General features: G+C 39.5%; 1 protein-coding gene across 14 annotated transcripts in view; it reads left to right on the top strand.

The window, feature by feature from the left end:
* Muc19 (mucin 19, oligomeric) overlaps positions 1–17,896 on the top strand; it is a 154,201-nt gene that overhangs the window by 23,623 nt on the left and 112,682 nt on the right. For all 14 annotated transcript variants that reach the window (XM_040753942.1, XM_040753946.1, XM_040753941.1 and 11 more), the window contains exons 11-24: positions 49–184; positions 2,282–2,374; positions 3,573–3,657; positions 3,761–3,898; positions 5,079–5,228; positions 6,941–7,035; positions 7,423–7,549; positions 9,272–9,518; positions 10,998–11,050; positions 11,458–11,558; positions 11,777–11,928; positions 12,271–12,409; positions 13,374–13,478; positions 13,572–13,766. In XM_040753942.1, coding sequence (XP_040609876.1) covers positions 49–184; positions 2,282–2,374; positions 3,573–3,657; positions 3,761–3,898; positions 5,079–5,228; positions 6,941–7,035; positions 7,423–7,549; positions 9,272–9,518; positions 10,998–11,050; positions 11,458–11,558; positions 11,777–11,928; positions 12,271–12,409; positions 13,374–13,478; positions 13,572–13,766 — 1,816 coding nt within the window. The remainder of the gene's footprint in view (positions 1–48; positions 185–2,281; positions 2,375–3,572; positions 3,658–3,760; positions 3,899–5,078; positions 5,229–6,940; positions 7,036–7,422; positions 7,550–9,271; positions 9,519–10,997; positions 11,051–11,457; positions 11,559–11,776; positions 11,929–12,270; positions 12,410–13,373; positions 13,479–13,571; positions 13,767–17,896) is intronic.

The following is a 17,896-nucleotide window of genomic DNA, read 5'->3' as shown; positions in this document are numbered from 1 at the left end:
TTCAGCATGCAGAAGATGTGACCTCTGACTTACCTTTGCATTCCACAGCACATGCCAAGAAGCTAAGTGGTCTTGCACCAAAGCTCTATGTCCTGGGATATGTAAAGTGGAAGGGAGCTTAATTACCACTTTCGATGATAATACATTTAACCACCCTGGAGATTGTCACTTCGTGGCAGTCCACGTAAGTACTTGCCTATAAGCAGCTGTGAAAACTGAGCAAGTTCACAACTAATTTAAAGCACAATTCATTTTATGCTACTCATTTGGGGTAATTTCATACATGTGTACAATGTATTTAAAGCATATCTACTTCCCACTTTCCCCTTCCAGATAACACTCCCCCTCCCTATATCAACTTCTTTTCCTTCTCCTCCTTCTCCTTGTCTTCTTTATAATGAAGTGAGTTCAATTACTGCTGTCATTATGCACATGGGTATTAGTTATCCACTGGAACATGGGCAACCTACTAAAGAAAACTGATTCCTTCTCTCTTAGCAAGCTTTCAGTAGCTCCTTAGCCAAGAGTGGAACCTTGGAAGCTTCTTCTCTCTTTATACAAGAATGTTGACAGAGTGATGCTGCTTGGTCTTGTGCAGACAGCCACCGCTGTTATGTGTTCATCAGTGAAATGACGCTGTCATGTCCAGAAGGCATTAGTTTGTATAAGTCTTTTACAACTTCTAGATTTTACGATTTTTACTTCCACCTCTTCTGTAATGTTTCTTGAGCCTTCTTGGGGAAGGGTTGTGACATGAATATTTCATTTAGGGATAATACTTCTGTAGTCATGTTTTGTACTTTGGCCAGTTTGGATCTCTGAATTAACTACTAACTACTTGCAAAAACAGGCTTCTTTGATGAGAGTTGAAAACTAGTCTAATCTATAGGTATAAGGGTAGATACTTAGAAGGAGTGCTTGATATAGCTTAATTATAATAGTAGTAGGCTCTCCCCAAGGATGTATAATCTCCCCAGATCAGGTTAGAATACCAGGCATGAGTTCCCATTTCCTGCCTGGCTGATTGGATATCACAGGGTTCACATCTGTACAAGACTGTTGGTGACTTTATTCTTCCAACAGCTTTATAGTTCCTTCTGACAATAGGAAATCTAGCTAGCAGGGAGAAAGCAGCTTTTATCCTGAGTTACTGTATAAATAATAATAATTAATTCAGCCTTTGAGTTATTAATTATATATTTCAGTGTCTGTTTTCTATCACAAATCAACATCAATAACATTATATATTATTGTTATATCATGGACGCTCTGAAAATTCCTCACACAAATAAAATTCAACAAGTAAAATCTTAATTTGCAAACAACCCTCTATGTACCTAAGAAAGTCATTGTACTCTTCTGCTTGTCTGTGTATACTTAATAGTTTTTCCACATACTCTGTACCTGTGTGTCTGAGAAGCATCTTTGTCATTATTCCCTGAAATTTACTTTTAGCCTTGATTATACAATGTGGTCCATTGTAGGATAACTGCTGTGTGTACATTTAGACTCTTGTTAGTCCTGAACTCTTAAGTAATCTGAAGTCTAATAATAGGACAGTTCCATTTTGTAGCTCCTGCTTTCAGTGGGCATGAGAAAAATACAAATTGTGCTTCATCTTTCTGGCAAGAGGTGAAGGTGAACTGCATTTGTATACTGCAAAGAGAGAGGAGTGGGTTTAACACTGGACAGTTGCACCAATTGTAGCTCCTACTACTGCGGATCTGCTTTCTTCAGTGATGACTCCTGTGTGCCAAACATTGTCTCTTTTCTTTCTTTCTATGCTCCTTTTGTTCACTCTGTGCGGACAAAGGATGGGGAAAGAGAAACCCACAAATGCACACAAAATATGTGCTGCTTTCAGAAACCTGCATGTCAGAGCTAGAAGTCTCATGACATTTCACACCAAAATTACAGCTTTCCAGGTTAAAAACATCTTGAATTGTATCTACGCAGGTACTATAGACTACCCAGGGATTCAAAAGCCATTTTGCCTTTAATTCCTGACAACCCCCTCAAAGCACCACAATTATATTGGGTGCAAGAGTGAAGATAACAGAAAAAAATGTAGTAAAATGTCCATGTACAGCGCATAGATTCCTCATGACACCCGGACTACTTATAAAATCTTGTCTGCTCCTGTGGATACACCAGGGGCTGGAAGAAATTTCTAGATTCTGAACAGATTGTATAGAGAAACTGTGCAGATTTAAGTTCTTTGTGAATAAATCACAGAAACATCATGTGAGAAAATTCTTGAACAAAAATAATTGTTTTACAGAATGAAAATATTTCCATCAGTGTTGAGCTTCGTCCATGTGACGGTGGTCAGACAGGATCGTGTCTAGAGAGTGTTACGCTTCTCCAAAACTCTGTAAGTATTTACCTTCTGAAGGTTTAGCCAGAGTAAAATCACATCTCTGATTTCACAAAGTAAAAATCTGGAGAGGGCTAAGGGGTTGGCTCAGTAAGGAGGAAAGCTGGGATCTGAGGTTCCATGTCAAGGACCTTGGAATAGCTGGGTGTGACTACATATGCCCATAACCACAAGCCTCTGAGTCAAAGCAAGGAGGGTCCCTGGGGCTTACTGACCATCTAGCCTAGCCAAAACTCAGTGAGATCCAGGTTCAGCAAGAGGCCCTTTCTCATTGGAATAAGTTAAGGAGTGACAGAGCAAGATACCCAATGCCTTGTTCTGACTTCTGCAAGAAAATACATAGGTATATGCACCCACTCACACACATACACGCATGCGCACATGCACACACACATGCACACATACACACACACACACACATACACACACACACACACACACACACACACTGGATAGATGGTTCAGTGGATACTTCTTCTGGGTTTCATCCCTAGCACCATGTAAGAAAAAAGGGTGTTGAGTTTGTCTGTAATTCCGGGACAGAGGATGAAAAGACAGAGTGGGCCCCTGAGGCTTGCTGATCAGCTAGTCTTGAGAAATTGACAAACTTCAGATTCAGTAAGAGGCTCAAAAGAACAAGGTGGCAATTTAGGAAGACACCTGATACAAGTCTGTGACCTCCATCCTCCCATTGATCTTCCCCCCTATGTCAGTGGCCTTCACCCCTTCCCACATGCACAAAAGGAGTGTGAATTTTGAAGAACAATGACCTTGTTATGTAAATGAAGTCTATGAATAGGATTCCAGAATAACAATTCTATTTCTAGAAGAGTTGGAAAGAGCCAAGACCCTAAAGTATGACCATAGTGAGCATAAATAGACAATATGTGTGATGGGCAGGTCCATCGTGGCTGTTCATTACATATCCACTGGACTTTTAAAGGTCTTGCGTCAAACTACATGCTGGTACTTACAAATGGTTCCCATCTTGGTTTTAGTTTCCTTGTCTTAAATTGCGTAGACAAGCATTTCTTTCCAGGGTCGATATGGGAAGTATGAAGCATAGTATAAGAAAGGCTTTAAAAATATTCATACTTCTATGCTATAGAACTCAACAGGTTTTAGTGACCTGAAAATTCAGCTTCCTGTAGCACACTAAACCTATTCTGGGCTAACAAAGTATTTTAAACATTAGTCTGTTTCAGGTAGTAGATTTGTATTCAACAGCGATGGGACAGTCACAAAGGATGGAGTTAGAATTAAAGGTTATTACTATTCAGGTAAGGTTAACAACAGTATTAAAAAAACACATGTAAGATACATTTATTTACTCAGTTTCTAAAACCGACACACTAATTTTTATGTTATATTATTATTCCACAGATGATGTACAGATCTTCAATGCATCCTCTTTATACATGCAAGCAGAGGTGCTCTCTCTTCTAAAAATGCAGATACAAATAGCTCCTGCCATGCAATTGTATTTGTCCATGGCCCCCGATGCATTCACAGATACTGTCGGTGAGCCCTCCAAATGCTTTTATTCCCCAGTTTCAGGAATCGCTCATTTAATGTGGCAATGTAATGCTACAAAATGGCCTCTTACATTCTAAGAGACTGGAACTTTTGCTGGATCTCTCAGCCAAAGTTAATAATACACCTTGAGGTCACTTAGGACATAAGACTGCTATCCTACTATGTGCTTAGTCTGTTTGTTTAACCTGTGCTTAAGAGAATAATGTAACAGTCAAACTTTGTTCATCACAGAAACAAAACCAAAGGATGTTTCATAATTCATGCATTTAAAATTTTGGAAACAAGGCTAGAGAAATGGGACTGGAGAAATGACTTAGTTTAGTGGTTTAGACCTCTTGTTGCTCTTGCAGAGGACCCATGTTCAATTCCCAGCACTCACATGATAGCTCAAAACCATCAGTAATCCCACTTCCAGGTGTTTTGATGCTCTCTCTCCTGCCTTCATGGGTCCCAAGCATGCATGTTGTACACTTACATGCATGCATGCAATACACACATAAGTATGAAATGAAATCTAAAAATATTTAAGAGCTGTTATTTAATTAACATTTTGAAAGTATGTTTTATATGTACTTTTATTAGTCGTGTGTATGTTAAGACCTTGGCATGTAGCTGAATAAATGAAAACACAGTATGTATAGCATTAAACTTCAAAGGCAAGTGATATTAGTATTTGTCTTTAGAATACATCACATGCTCTTTTATTTTCCTGAAGTTTCCCATCATAAAAATGAGCTCCTCTTTACAGTCATAAGTGATAAACAAATAAATGGCAAATCCCACAAAAGGATTAATGCATGCATGGTACAAGCTTTATGCTATACCTTTATTTTGAAATGCAATATATTTTCATATGTATATATAAAGAATATATGTGGATTGGACAGCCCTGGCATGGAAGCCAATAGCCTTATGGTGATTCATCTTTCTAAAGTTACCCTGACAAATACAGAGTAGTACCGTTTATGGCACATGGTTTTCTATGTTCCGGAATTTCAGTGAAATACCAATGAATGAAGTCTGAAGAGACATAAGATTTTACTTAATGTGTGACAACATTAACTAAACACAATTCAAGTATTTCTTACAGTGTTTTCAAAAAACAATCAAAAGGCTGAGTAGGTGAAAATGCTAACCTTCGTTCTGTGATGTTAACGTCATGCAGGTCTTTGTGGTTCCTACAACAATAAAGCTGAAGATGATTTCATGTCAAGCCAGAAAATTCTGGAGAGTACAGCTCAGGCGTTTGCTAATTCCTGGGAGATGATGTCTTGCTCTAAGGGGAGCCCCTCTTCCTGCTTCAGTATCGAAACAGGTAATAGCCATTGAGAATCAAACTGTGATATATAGTTGGTGCTAGTACTTGCAGACTTATACCTACAATCATATGAGCACATCACATCACCTTGCCTCTAGCTAGCATTTGCTATACTGTCCCAGTTTTAGAAGAAATGGAGAAGTAGTCTGGCTTGAGTATGTGTCTAGAAAACCCATTTTTCATTGGTAACTCATTTCTGTTGTCTTTTATTGTACTCTCTATTTCCTACACTACTACAGAACAATAGGGTTAGAGGAGGGTTTAGAAATTATTCAGTTTATTCATTTTCCTTTATTTAATGGTGAGAAAAGATCATTGGTTTTCAGTGATGTACATCCAAACTGCTTAGCCACTTGGACAGCGACACAGTTCTTACTACAGCCTAACACATGTATGACTCCCGTTTTAGCCTGTTAAAGGCTTTCAGCAATAATAGTTTTGCTTATTCCCATACAAACTAGCGAAGGGCAGATGTGGCCACTGTCTGTATTAATACAGGTTAGATGACAGAGGGCAGAGGCCCCGGGATATCCTAGGGATCACAGATGATGATGCAATCCAAGCACTTGAAAACCAGTGACACTAAGGGTCCTCCTGGGGTAGTGGCAGTTTTCACAGGTGTTCCACATCCCTCCTTTTGTACATAAGAAATGCAATGGAGGCAAGGTTACAATTTGTTAATGTGTTGACCAGTTGTTTTGAAATGATGTGTGTGTGTGTATGTATGCATGTATTTGAAACAGTTTGATCAAATTTGTACTATTTTAAATGACTAAGGCAGCCCCATATGGAAATATCACCCACTAATTCTGAATTGAAAACTAGTTGGTAGAAGTATATTTGGGGAGGCTTAGTAGTTGTGTTATTTAGTTTGGGATAATTGCAGTGAAAGGATTATGAGATTACACAAAAAGTGCATTTCTCACAGGGAACAAAGAGAATTTGTGTTCAGGAGAAGAGAGGTCAGCACTTTGTAGTATATAAAATAAATCTGTAGTTTATATTGTAGTATACAAAATAAATCTGTTTTTCGGTGTATTATATTTGAATTAATAACGTAAATTAAACTGGACTTTGAGAAGATGTTATTAATAGTGATAGTTTCAGAAAAAAAGTGTAGTGACAGCTTGTGGCTGATTTGCCAGCATATTTAGTCACCATTGGTTACTGTGTCTCTCTTGGAGTTCAGACTCCTCTGTCCTTAACATCATCATGGAAATTATTTGCTATCACCTCCCTTTCTATGAAACTTCGAGTTGTATACTTAGTATGAGGTAAATATTTGTAAATAAACAAATATCAGTTAGATGCTTTTCAAAAAGTGCATTTAGTTTATTGATCCCAGTGTTGTGATGTCATGTGACAGGGGTGTAACAGAAGATTCGGCAGGTGAGTATTTGCACCCATGCACAGCAAAGGGTCACTTAAGATGTACTGTACTCCACTTTCGTTCTTTTTCATGAAGAAACCGCATTTCAGAGAAACGCTAGATGGGTTAATAGAAAAAGCCAGTAGTAATGAAGATTTTACCTTTGAGTGTGCTCTGTGTGCACTGTGTTATTTTAAACATATTGACGTTGAATCTGATGATCACTGCAGCTACTTTGAGAACAAAACTCTTGATGGAGGCAGAACTCTATGAGATATACAGCTTTCTTTTAAAGAAACTTGGTGCTACTGAGGCTAACTTTGGACTCTTTCACTTCCAGAGAAGTTTGCTGAAAGCAACTGTGGGATTCTTCTCAATTCAAGCGGGCCTTTTGCTGCCTGTCACCATACTGTGAACCCCAAGTTCTACTATGAGGTATGTGATGGTCTAGTACTGACCATCTTGATTAGAAATATTTTGGTAATTTCTAACAAAGCATGCACATCTTAAACTACTATTACTACTATTGTCAATAGATTAAAATATATGATGCTTCAAATTAGAGTAATAATTCACTTACATATTAGATAAACTAACTATACATATAATGCTGGAAAATAATTCCGAATGAAAAAAACGTTTGAAAATCTTTTCCTTTTTCCTTTTTAAAAGTGGATTAATAATTAATATTTTAAAATATTTCTGAATATCTCAAAGTTCAATTTAATTCTGGAGTCAAGAATGCCTGGATATATTAAGCTGTTTAAACTCAGGTTGCCTGTTCTGAATGACTTTATAATGTAATATATTTTTTATTTAAAGGAATGCAAAACATACACATGCTCTTGTGAAAACAGCCAAGATTGCCTGTGTACAGTTTTAGGGAACTATGTGAAAGCATGTGCTGAGAAAGAAACATACCTAGTGGGCTGGAGATCTGGACTCTGTGGTGAGTAGGGGGTGGCTGCTTCCTTCTCAGCTCCCTGTGTGCACCTGAGCTGGGGTGGAGAGTCACATGCATTGACAAACTCATACGTGATACTTTCAAAGACGATAATTTAAAAACAATTGGGGGGGGTCTCCCTTTCCCTTGTGGTCGTTGACCACCAGTCTGCAGGACAAAGGAAGCAGAGGCTGCGTGCAGGACTTAGCACAGCCTGTGAGGACAATGGAAATAGCCTTCCTGGAGAGTGCTTCCATGTTATGGCTCAGCCGCATTGCAGAGGAATATATAGATGGGGACAGCAGCTGAGGCATCACCTAATTTGGCAACATGGTCCTACCATACAACTGGAGCACAATATGTATTTATCATATCGACAGCAGGGGGCGATATTTGTAGGGAACAAAGGTCACACTTAAGTCAGGCATCCAGACTCAGAAATAGCTTCCAAATAAGGTCAAGTATCCAAGCCTAGAGACATTATCTAAATAGGGTGGGGAGGGAGTCCTACTGCCAAGGGGACCTTTCGTATTACCCAGCTCAGAGAGAGGTCTGGACGTCGTGTACTTCAACCTTAAGCAGCAGGGCCCCCCAACAAATGATCATCAGCATAACTTGAATTGTAACATTTGATTTATTCCTTTACTTAATGAATTTATATTTTTAGATGATAAGTATTTATAGGAAAATGTTAAATGACTGTATACTGAAATTTGTATAATTGTTCATTTGTAAATTAAGAGCCCCAATATTGTAGCTAAACCATTTATTATATTCTTTGAATGTGACACCATAAAGATTTAGCCTGAGAAAAGAATAGCAAACGACCAAATAATCTTCAATGGGTCACGTGTAGAGGCTAGTGCTCCATTTCCCAGTACTTGGAAGGCTGAGGCAGGAGGATTGTTATGAGTTTAAGGACAGCCTGGGCTACATAGTGTATTGCAGGTCAACCTGAGCTACATAGAAAAATCCCATCTCACAAAAGCTCAGATTTGTAGAAGTTATATCCTTTAAACTTCTCAGCACTCCATGGTTCATGTCCAATAAGCAGTAGGGCTGGTCACATTAAATTACCTCTGCCATCAATTTGGCACAGGGAAATGCCCTTCCTTTCCCATTTTCTCTAAGTGTAATGGCCTTCTTTGGTATTTGCCTTCTGCTCCTTCCACAATGAAAACCAGATAATCTTTAAAGTAAAATCATGTAAGACCTGGCTGTCTAAAACATGACAGTTGTTTCTCCTGGTTTACAGGGTCCTATAATCACAGACAGTATCCCTGGACTTAGAGTTTCCAGCCCTTGGTGTATTCTTCGTGAGAATCATGCTGTCTCCTGGCTTAGGTTGTTGTCCTGATGTAGAATTACTCTTCTCCAGGCTTTAGAACCCCTGCTGATTGACCCAATCTCCCCCCTCAGTACAGACCTTAGCTGTGCATGGAGACAGTATGCAGCTTCCTTTTTATGGTACCTGCCACGGTTGTCCTTAAAACTGGAACATAAGCCACACAAGAGCAGTGAATATTGCCTAGCCTGCCTGTGGGCTTTGTCTGAACCGCTCACTGAAAAGAGTGAATAAAAATAAACCAATGAGCAAATAGCCTTTTCTCTGTACACTCATAACTTTAATTATGAAAAATCCACTCTATTTTCATAAACATCAGTTTGAAGGAAGTCCCCTTCCTGAATGTACACACAGTAACTACTGTTCTCGTCTCTTCCCCACAGAGCTTTCTTGTCCAAGTGGCCTTGTGTTTGAATACAAAGTGAAAACTTGCAACAGCTCTTGCCGATCACTCTCACAACGAGACAGAAGCTGTGATATACAAGACATTCCAGTTGATGGATGTACTTGCCCTGATGGAACGTACCAGAACAGTGATGGAAACTGTGTTCAGAAGTCTGAGTGTGACTGTTATGTTAATGATGACATTGTGAAACCTGGCAAATCCATCCTTATTGATGACAACAGCTGGTGTGTAGTAGATTATGTAGACACTCATCTTGATACCCACAGCAGATAACATAGATGCTTGTTAGGACACTGACAAGGGGATGTGTTCTCTTCAGAACTTGCCAATATGAAGTCTCCCTCAGATCTACCATATTTTTCATTTTCCATGTATAACTGCAGCTGGCTGATGCTTCTTTTAGTCTAGAGGATCCACAATCCACTACACCATAGTGACCATACCTGGTTTGTTCTACTCTGTTTTAAATATCAGGAGAAATGTGTTCTAGCAGCTTCTATAAACAGACAATGAAAAATGGTTTCATACTCAGATAATGATCTACTGTTTTTGTCTGCAGCATTCTGCAAGCCCTTGTTAAGTACCTATATCTAGGATTTGTATTGATTGCTAGAATTACAAAAGAGAGTAATCATTGCCTTGTACACACAAAGTAAGCAAGGTGTTTGTTAGCAGGATGTAGCAGTCACTGTCTGAGGAGTCAGGGAAGCTTCCCAGAGAAGGCTGGAATTTGAGTTCTACTAAGAATGGATCATTGTTTCCAGACAAAAAATGAGAAGAATTTCTGTGGAAAGAATGATATAGCAAGTGCTCAAAAATTGTTAGGCATGGGGGCTATCGTATAAGATTATGCTAGAGGCATAGACAATGGCCAGGCTTCAGCTTAGATTCCAAGTTCACAGACATACGGTTGAGGCTCGAGCATAAGTTTTCTTTCCCTCTGTAGCTGCAGAATCGAGTGATTATGAACCACAGGCTGTCTCTCCTCAGCTATGGCATTTCTCGGTGCTAGTGACACAGACCACTGTCAACTCCTGCCAGCATCTCTGCTTTAGTTAGCTCTCCTTTCCTGTCCATTGAAATCCTCCATATCTATAACCCCTTCCCTGCTCTGTGACCAGAACATCTAAGGTAAAGCACAATGTTGGTTGGCTCATTAGCCTTCTTAGACAAATGATGACAGCCGCTGAAAGAATAGAAAGACACTTGCATGTCATTTAAGGCCATACAAGATCTGGTCCAAACCTATTTCTGTCTCTTTCCTCCATTATGTATTATCCTGTTTGCATCTACGGGAAATTGTTGGGAGCCTTTGAAGCACATCTTATTCTGTCTGCTGTCAGTTTTTCATATTCCTTGCTTGACTAGATCCTGTGGTTAAACTTTCCATTAGGTTTTCTCTGACATTCATAAAACTTGCACCTTCCTACGGTACTTGGAATGTTACAACTTATAATTTGGGCAATTTGTCTAATTGCCCTTAAATTTTAATATTTTTAATAATATTTATTTAAATTATAAACAATCTTATTTGACATATTAATCTCAGTTCCCTCTTCCTTCCATCCTTCCATGGCCCCCCACAAGCTCCATCCCACCTCCCATCCACTCCCCAGGGAGAGGGAGGCCTCCCATGGGGAATCATCAAAGTCTGTCACATCATTTAGGGTAAAGAGATAAAATATATGGTTTTCTTTTTCCAGTGTCTGCCAGGATGGAGTGCTTCTTTGCCAAACTCCCCTTGATTTGACCATACGTAAGTGGTTTCTACTGCTGTTTCAGTGTTTGCTTGTTTGACCGCCCAACCCTGCCCTCATCATTTATTTCCTGTTTGATTCTCTTCTCGCCTCACCTGTCCTCCTCTTATCTATCTATCTATCTATCTATCTATCTATCTATCTATCTATCTATCTATCTATCTACCTACCTACCTATCTATCTATCAATCCATCTATCTATTCTCTCTATCATCTATTTCTCTTTCTCTCACAAAATCCATAGGCTGGCCTTGAGAGGACAGCAATCCTTCTATGTTAGTATCCCCAATGCTGGAATTATGGGCATGTGCCTGAACTCCCTCTTCTTACCTAAGTAACTGTTAATAAAGTGGTCAAAACCAGATCAGGACCTCTTGATTGACAATGCTTGTTTTTCCTCTTGCAGAAAACTGTTCCAGAGGGGCTGAGTATGTCGACTGCAAGGATCCCAAGGCACAGAGAAGGACTGAAAGGACATGTAGCACCCGGAATATACCTGATTTTGAGGTGGGTAACACGACATCTGAGTGAAGCCTTTTAAAGCTTTAAAATTTTCCAGGTAAATAGAAACTACAATTTATAAGAAAATTAGTGTAATTGTTACGTGTATGCATGATCTGTTTCACTTGTCAAATGTGAGCCCCAGATTTACAGTGCGTACTGTATTTACGCATTTAGCTTGATGACATGATGACAGAGTATCAATTCTGTATGTTCTCTTGTAGGGAGACTTGCCATGCAAACGTGGGTGTTACTGTCCTGTAGGAATGGTCCGCAACTCTAAAGGGATATGTATATTTCCTGATGACTGTCCCTGCTCTTTTGGTGACAGAGAATATGAACAAGGAAGTGTTACTTCTGTTGGCTGCAATGAGTGGTACGTAATAAAGAATTCACAAAGCATTTAATTTTAGACATTTAGAAATGGATAGTTTGCTGTTATTTTTCTTGGGAATGAGAAAGTCATGCCTAGGGCTGTTCGAAAGAGTCAATGGCCAACTTAAGTTAGTAAAAGGTAGTATTTTATTTCTTTTTTGTTTTTGTTGTTGTTTGCAAAAAAAATCCCTTTGTGTAGCATTGCACACCATGGACATTAGACAATATGATGAAAGGTACCTATAATATTTAAGCCAAGAAACATTTTATGATTCTTTACAAACCAATAAAATATACGACTCATGGCAAAAATAATGATAATTCTTCAATTTTTTCCTTTCAGCACTTGCATAAAAGGGTCTTGGAACTGTACCCAAAATGAATGTCAAGCAACTTGCCACATCTATGGGGATGGGCATGTTAGAACCTTTGATGGAGAAAGTTACAGCTTTGATGGGCTTTGCCAGTACACATTCCTTGAGGTGATTATGTGTATATATATTATCATATTTTTTCTGTCCTTCAGAATTATTCTCAGATGCTTATGAGGACAGGGAAATTTCATTTTCAAAATTGAATTTTTTTCTTACAGCTTTTGGTATGTTTCTAGAAGGGCGAGTATTTTCCATTGTGATGATAGGTCTGGTGGCTCTGCTGATTCCTGGCTTGGCCTCATTAGATGTATGACCCTGACTACCTTTCTTTAGGTCTTGGAGTCTAAGATTCTGTATCAATAAAATGTGCATGGAAATAGCCCCTACTTGAAGCCAAATAGGGGCACTCATTGTAGTGCTCAGTGAATAATAGATCATATTATTTTAGCTGTAGCAGTAGAGATGGTGACTAGAATTTTCTTACCAAGCAAAATGACATACTTTATTGTTGTTAAGCCATTGTAAACCCAGAGGACTACCATTGCTCCTATAATGGCAGATAGAGAAGGGAAGATTAAAGTGAATTTAGCTACTTTAAACTACCTAGAGACTGTCATAACCAACAAAGGAAAAGTCTGATTTCAGAGTTTATGCTTTTTAGAGGTAATTAAGTCCCTTGATAAGGTATCATCTAATGGGTAAAGTTTGGATTGCTCTTTAATTTGTAGATTAGCTATGATCGACTATCGAACTTTATCTAAATGACTGAAGAAAAAGAACTACCCTTAGCTATTTATAGAACAAACATGATTCATACTTAGGATGCAAATACTTGTACATCTGTGGTAAAATCTGGACTTGTGTAGAAGGAATGCACTCCTTTTCAATCAAACCAGGCTAACTACAATGAACTCTTCAGGCTGCTTAGCCACGAATACAGCCAGGCTGCTGCAGTTTAGGAATTCTTCACCACAGCGTATGATGTACTGAATTTAAGAAATCATCTGTGCGATGTTGCTGCCGAAGCCAGTGCTCCCAACACTAATAAACTATTATAATTTGCTTTCAACAGGATTACTGTGGTCAAGAAAATGGCACATTCCGTATTCTAACTGAGAGTGTCCCGTGCTGTGAAAATGGGCTTACCTGCTCCAGAAAAGTCATAGTGGCTTTCCAGGTATGACAGGACTCCTCTTTGCTTGAATTCCTCCCAGATTTTAGACTTTCTAACTGAAAGGGCTCTTTGTAAAATCTTCCCTTTGATTTACAGGATCAAAACATCATCTTGCAAGATGGTAAAGTAACAGCAGTTCAAACTACCGAAAGTAAGGATTGTGAGCGCAATGGGACTGTGTACTCCATCCACACTGTTGGCCTCTACCTGATTGTGAAACTTCCAAATGGAATCATCCTGATTTGGGACAAATACACAAAAGTATCTGTTATTCTGGACCCAACGTGGCAGGTATATGCATCTCTTACAAGCTGGGGGAACTGACACTTAGAAGCAGGTTAGGGTCTCAGCTACCGTAATTAGCTACTTCTGTTCAGTTATCATTAAATACAACAAAATGACCAAATCTTGTAGGAATGTGAGTGCGATCAATTGAGGAATTCTAGTGTAACTGTCTGCTTTCTTGAGATTATCACATGATATGATTTTAAGGTAATTATATATTTTGAATCAAGTACATTTCTTATAGTAGATATTCTAAAACTATGAGCATATCTATGCATAATTACCTTTAAAGTAACAAATATAATTATTTTTCATTCTTAAAAACTTTATTATGCCAAGTAGCAATCGAGAGACAGAGGCTGGTGGAGCCCAGTGAGTTTGAGGCCAGCCTGGTCTACACAGTGAGTTTTAAGACAGCCAGTAATAGAAGAAACCTGCCCCAGAAAAAAATATTTACTATGCTTGATATTAGATCATTATCATCTATCCTCTATCTACTGCCTGTCTCTTTGATATATCCATATTTTTCAGCTCTGAAATCAGTACAACTGATTCTTTAACTTGCTATTTTCATGCATGGTCATGTAAGGTCATTTTCATGTAATTAGGTAATGTTTTTAAACACAATCTCCCTTCTGTCCCATTGCCTTTCCTCTTCTCATCCTTGGACCTCTCATTAGTCCTCACTGTCCCCTAGATGCTTTCACTTGCACTTTTACACATTGGCAATCGAAATGCTTTCATATCATCAATGGCCAGAATCTGCAATTGAAAGAAAATGTGTTTTGTGTCTTTCTGAGACTGCCTTAACTCTCAGTGCTGAATAACTTGTGTCAATTTGACACAAACTAGATTGCCTTGGAGGAAAGAACTTCAGGTGAGGAATTGCCTCCATCAGATTGGCTTGTGGTATGTCTGTGAAGCATTTTCTAGTTGCTAGTTGATACAGGAGGACCCATCCTGCTGTGGATGGTGCTATCCCTGGGCATCTGGGCCTGGGATAAATATACAACAACACTAAGCAATTCAGAGGAAGTTTCTTCCTTGGATTCCTTCAGTGATGGGCTGTGACCTGTATGATAAACACTTTCCACCTCAAATTGATTTTGATCAGTGTTTATCACAGATTAATCTGTGATTGTAACTTGATTATCTTCAGTTGCATTTGTTTTCCAGTAAAGGAACTTATTTGTTTCTCCATATTATTATTGAACATTTACATTGTGCATATGATACACATTTTCCTTTATCCATTCATCTGTTAGAATCTACATTGATCCTATTACTTAGTTGTTGTGAGTGGTGTTGTTTTTTATTTTTAAAACATTTATTTTCCATTTTACATACCAACCCAAGTTCCCCCTCCCTCCTGCCCCCCCCAAACTTTCCCCCTTACCCATCCTCTATCCACTCTGCTTTTCGTAGGGTGTAATCCCTTCCTTGGGGAGTCAACAATGTCTGATATACCAAGTTTGAGATAGGACCAAGCCCCTTCCCACTGTAGCAAGGCTGAACAATATATACCACCATAGGGAATGGGCTCCAAAAAGCCAGTTCATGCTCCTGGAATGTGTCCTAGTGCCACTGCCAGGGGCCCCTCAAAAGATCAAATCAAATAACTGTCACCTACATTCAGAGGTCTCGTTTAGTCCCATTCAGGTTCCTCAGCTGTGAACAAGGGGGGTTCAAGACCATGACGGGGAAACTTGCAGAGACAGCTGACCTGAGCTAGTGGGAGCTCATGGACTATGGAATGAGTGGTGTTTTAATAAACATTGGTGGAAAAACATCTCTGGATAGCTGAGTCACATGGAAGGTCTAGTCTTAGTATTTTGACAGACCTCCAAGCTATTTTCCCTAATGACTAATCTAGTTTATATGCCATTAGTAGTATGGGCTGCCCCTTTCCATCCATATTCTTTAGCATTTTTTGTCATTTGTCTTTTTGATGACTACTATTTTTACTGGAAGGAGGTGGATTTCAATGTAGCTTTGATTTGCATTCCTTTGGTTGCTAGTGTATTGGTAAGTTGCTCTCAGTTTTGCCCGCACCATTTGTTGAAGAGGCTGCTGGCATCCTTAAACATAGGTGGAAGTCTCTGTCCCACTCAGTCCCTTAGCCATTTAATCCCAAATAAACACACAGAGGTTTATATAAATTATAAGTTGTTTGGCCAATGGCTCAGGCTTCTTATTGGCTAGCTCTCTCTTAGTCATCAACCCATTTCTAATAATCTGTGTATCCCTACATGGTTTTGGCTTGCTGGTGATTCCCTAGCCTCTTGCTTTCGCGGCAACTACATGGAGTCTCCAGTTCTTGACTCCCTCTCAGCGTTTCACTTCCCAGAATTCTCCTAGTCTGGTAGCCCAGCCTATACTTCCTCCCTGGCTACATCCTGCCTGTCCATTGACCGAACAGCTTTATTCATCCATTGACCAATAAGAAAAACATATATTCACAGCATACAGAAGGACATCTCCCATCACTTAAATTAGCTGTGTAATTTTTTGGGGGGTTGTCTCCTCCATTGATTCATATATGTGTTTTTCTGCCAGGGCCATATTGTTTTATTGATATGATTCTGTCCTACAACTTGGAAACAGATGTAGTATAGGGTTACTTTGGCTACCCAGGGTGTCCTGTACCTTCATATGAGTATTATGATACATTTTTCTATTTATTTTAAGAATGCTATTGATATGTTTATTAGGATTACATTGGATCTGAAGATTGTTTTTGGTAGGCTGGCCATTTTCTCAATGTTATTTCTTCCAACCCATAAGTCCTCTATTGTCTAGACTTTCTCGCTTTCATCTGGTTTCTTTGTGTTTTAATGTTTTCATTGTAGAGGGAGGCTTTTCATGTCCCTGCTTATGTTTATTTCATCTTTTTATTTCTGTTCAAATTTCTTTCTCAGAATGTTTGTTAGTATGCCAGTTAGTTTTATGTCAACCTTATACAAGCTAGAGTCTTTGAAGAATAGGGAGCTTCAGTTGAGAAAATGTCTCCATAATATCCAGCTGTAGGCAAGCCTGTAAGACATTTTCTTTATTAGTGGTTGATGAGAGAGGGCCCAGCCCATTGTGCGTGGCACCACCCGTGAGCTGGTGGACCTAAATTCTATAAGAAAGAATACTGAGCAAGCCGTGAAGAGCAAGCCAATCAGTAGGACACCTTTGTGGCCTCTGCATCAGCTCCTGCCTCCAGGTTCCTGTCCTCTTTGAGTTCCTGTCCTGACTTCCTTTGATAATAAACAGTGATATGGAAGTATAAGCCAAATGAATCTTTTTCTCCCCACGTTTTAGTCATGTGTTTCATCACAGTGTTGTAGAATATTATTTTAACTGTGTTACTTTGGGTTATGCTCTGGAACATTTGTTTAATGATACAAAGATGTGCCTGATTAAATAAAATTCACCTATGGTGAGGAAGCTGGGTCAGCAACTAGCTGACAGGAAGTTATGTGGGCAAGGGTTTTATGAGGGGCGTGGAGAAAATGAGGGCTTCTGGAGAGAGGTGAGCTACTTGCTATTATGTCTCTTTTGTAGGCATTTTGACAGATTGGAAGGGACGGGTATTCTGGCACTCAGGAGTCACAGAATACTGAGTGTTACACAGCTCAGATGGAAAGGTATCCTGGAGCTTGGGAGCCAAGGACTACCACAGGCTGCAGTAAGCGTAGCAGCTTACAGCCCTGCATCAGGGAAAGGCTTGCTCAGTGTATCAGCTCTGCTCCTTAAGGAGAGGGTCTTCCAGCTGGGGATGTTTGCCCAGTGTAGCAGTTTTGCTTGGCAGGAGGTTTGGGGAGGGGGGGTTGCTACAATTTTGCTCTGCTCCTGGGAGAGTGGAGAGCCTAGTGTTGTGCTCTACCCTGGAAGGTTTCCCGGGCAGAAGTGTTAACAGCCCTGCTTGCTCTGCTCTGTCCAGGGTTGTCTCCACTCTGCTGCAAAGGTCTTCACCCAAAGCTCATGGAAGGGGTTTATTGGGAGGGAAGAATACAGGAGAGTGGCTGCCCTCTGCTACAGAGGCAGAGGACAGCTGGGTATCAAGAACAGTCACAAGCTGAACAGACACAGGGTTTATTTAGGGCTTCTTAGGGAGTGGCATTTTCCAGGGTGGAGATTGGTCAGATTTC

Source organism: Mesocricetus auratus, unplaced genomic scaffold (assembly GCF_017639785.1).
Source record: "Mesocricetus auratus isolate SY011 unplaced genomic scaffold, BCM_Maur_2.0 Super-Scaffold_100010, whole genome shotgun sequence".
In the NCBI taxonomy this organism is placed as follows: Eukaryota; Metazoa; Chordata; class Mammalia; order Rodentia; family Cricetidae; genus Mesocricetus; species Mesocricetus auratus.
Note: the sequence above shows the minus strand (reverse complement) of the source record. Positions and strands in the feature narration are given on the sequence as shown.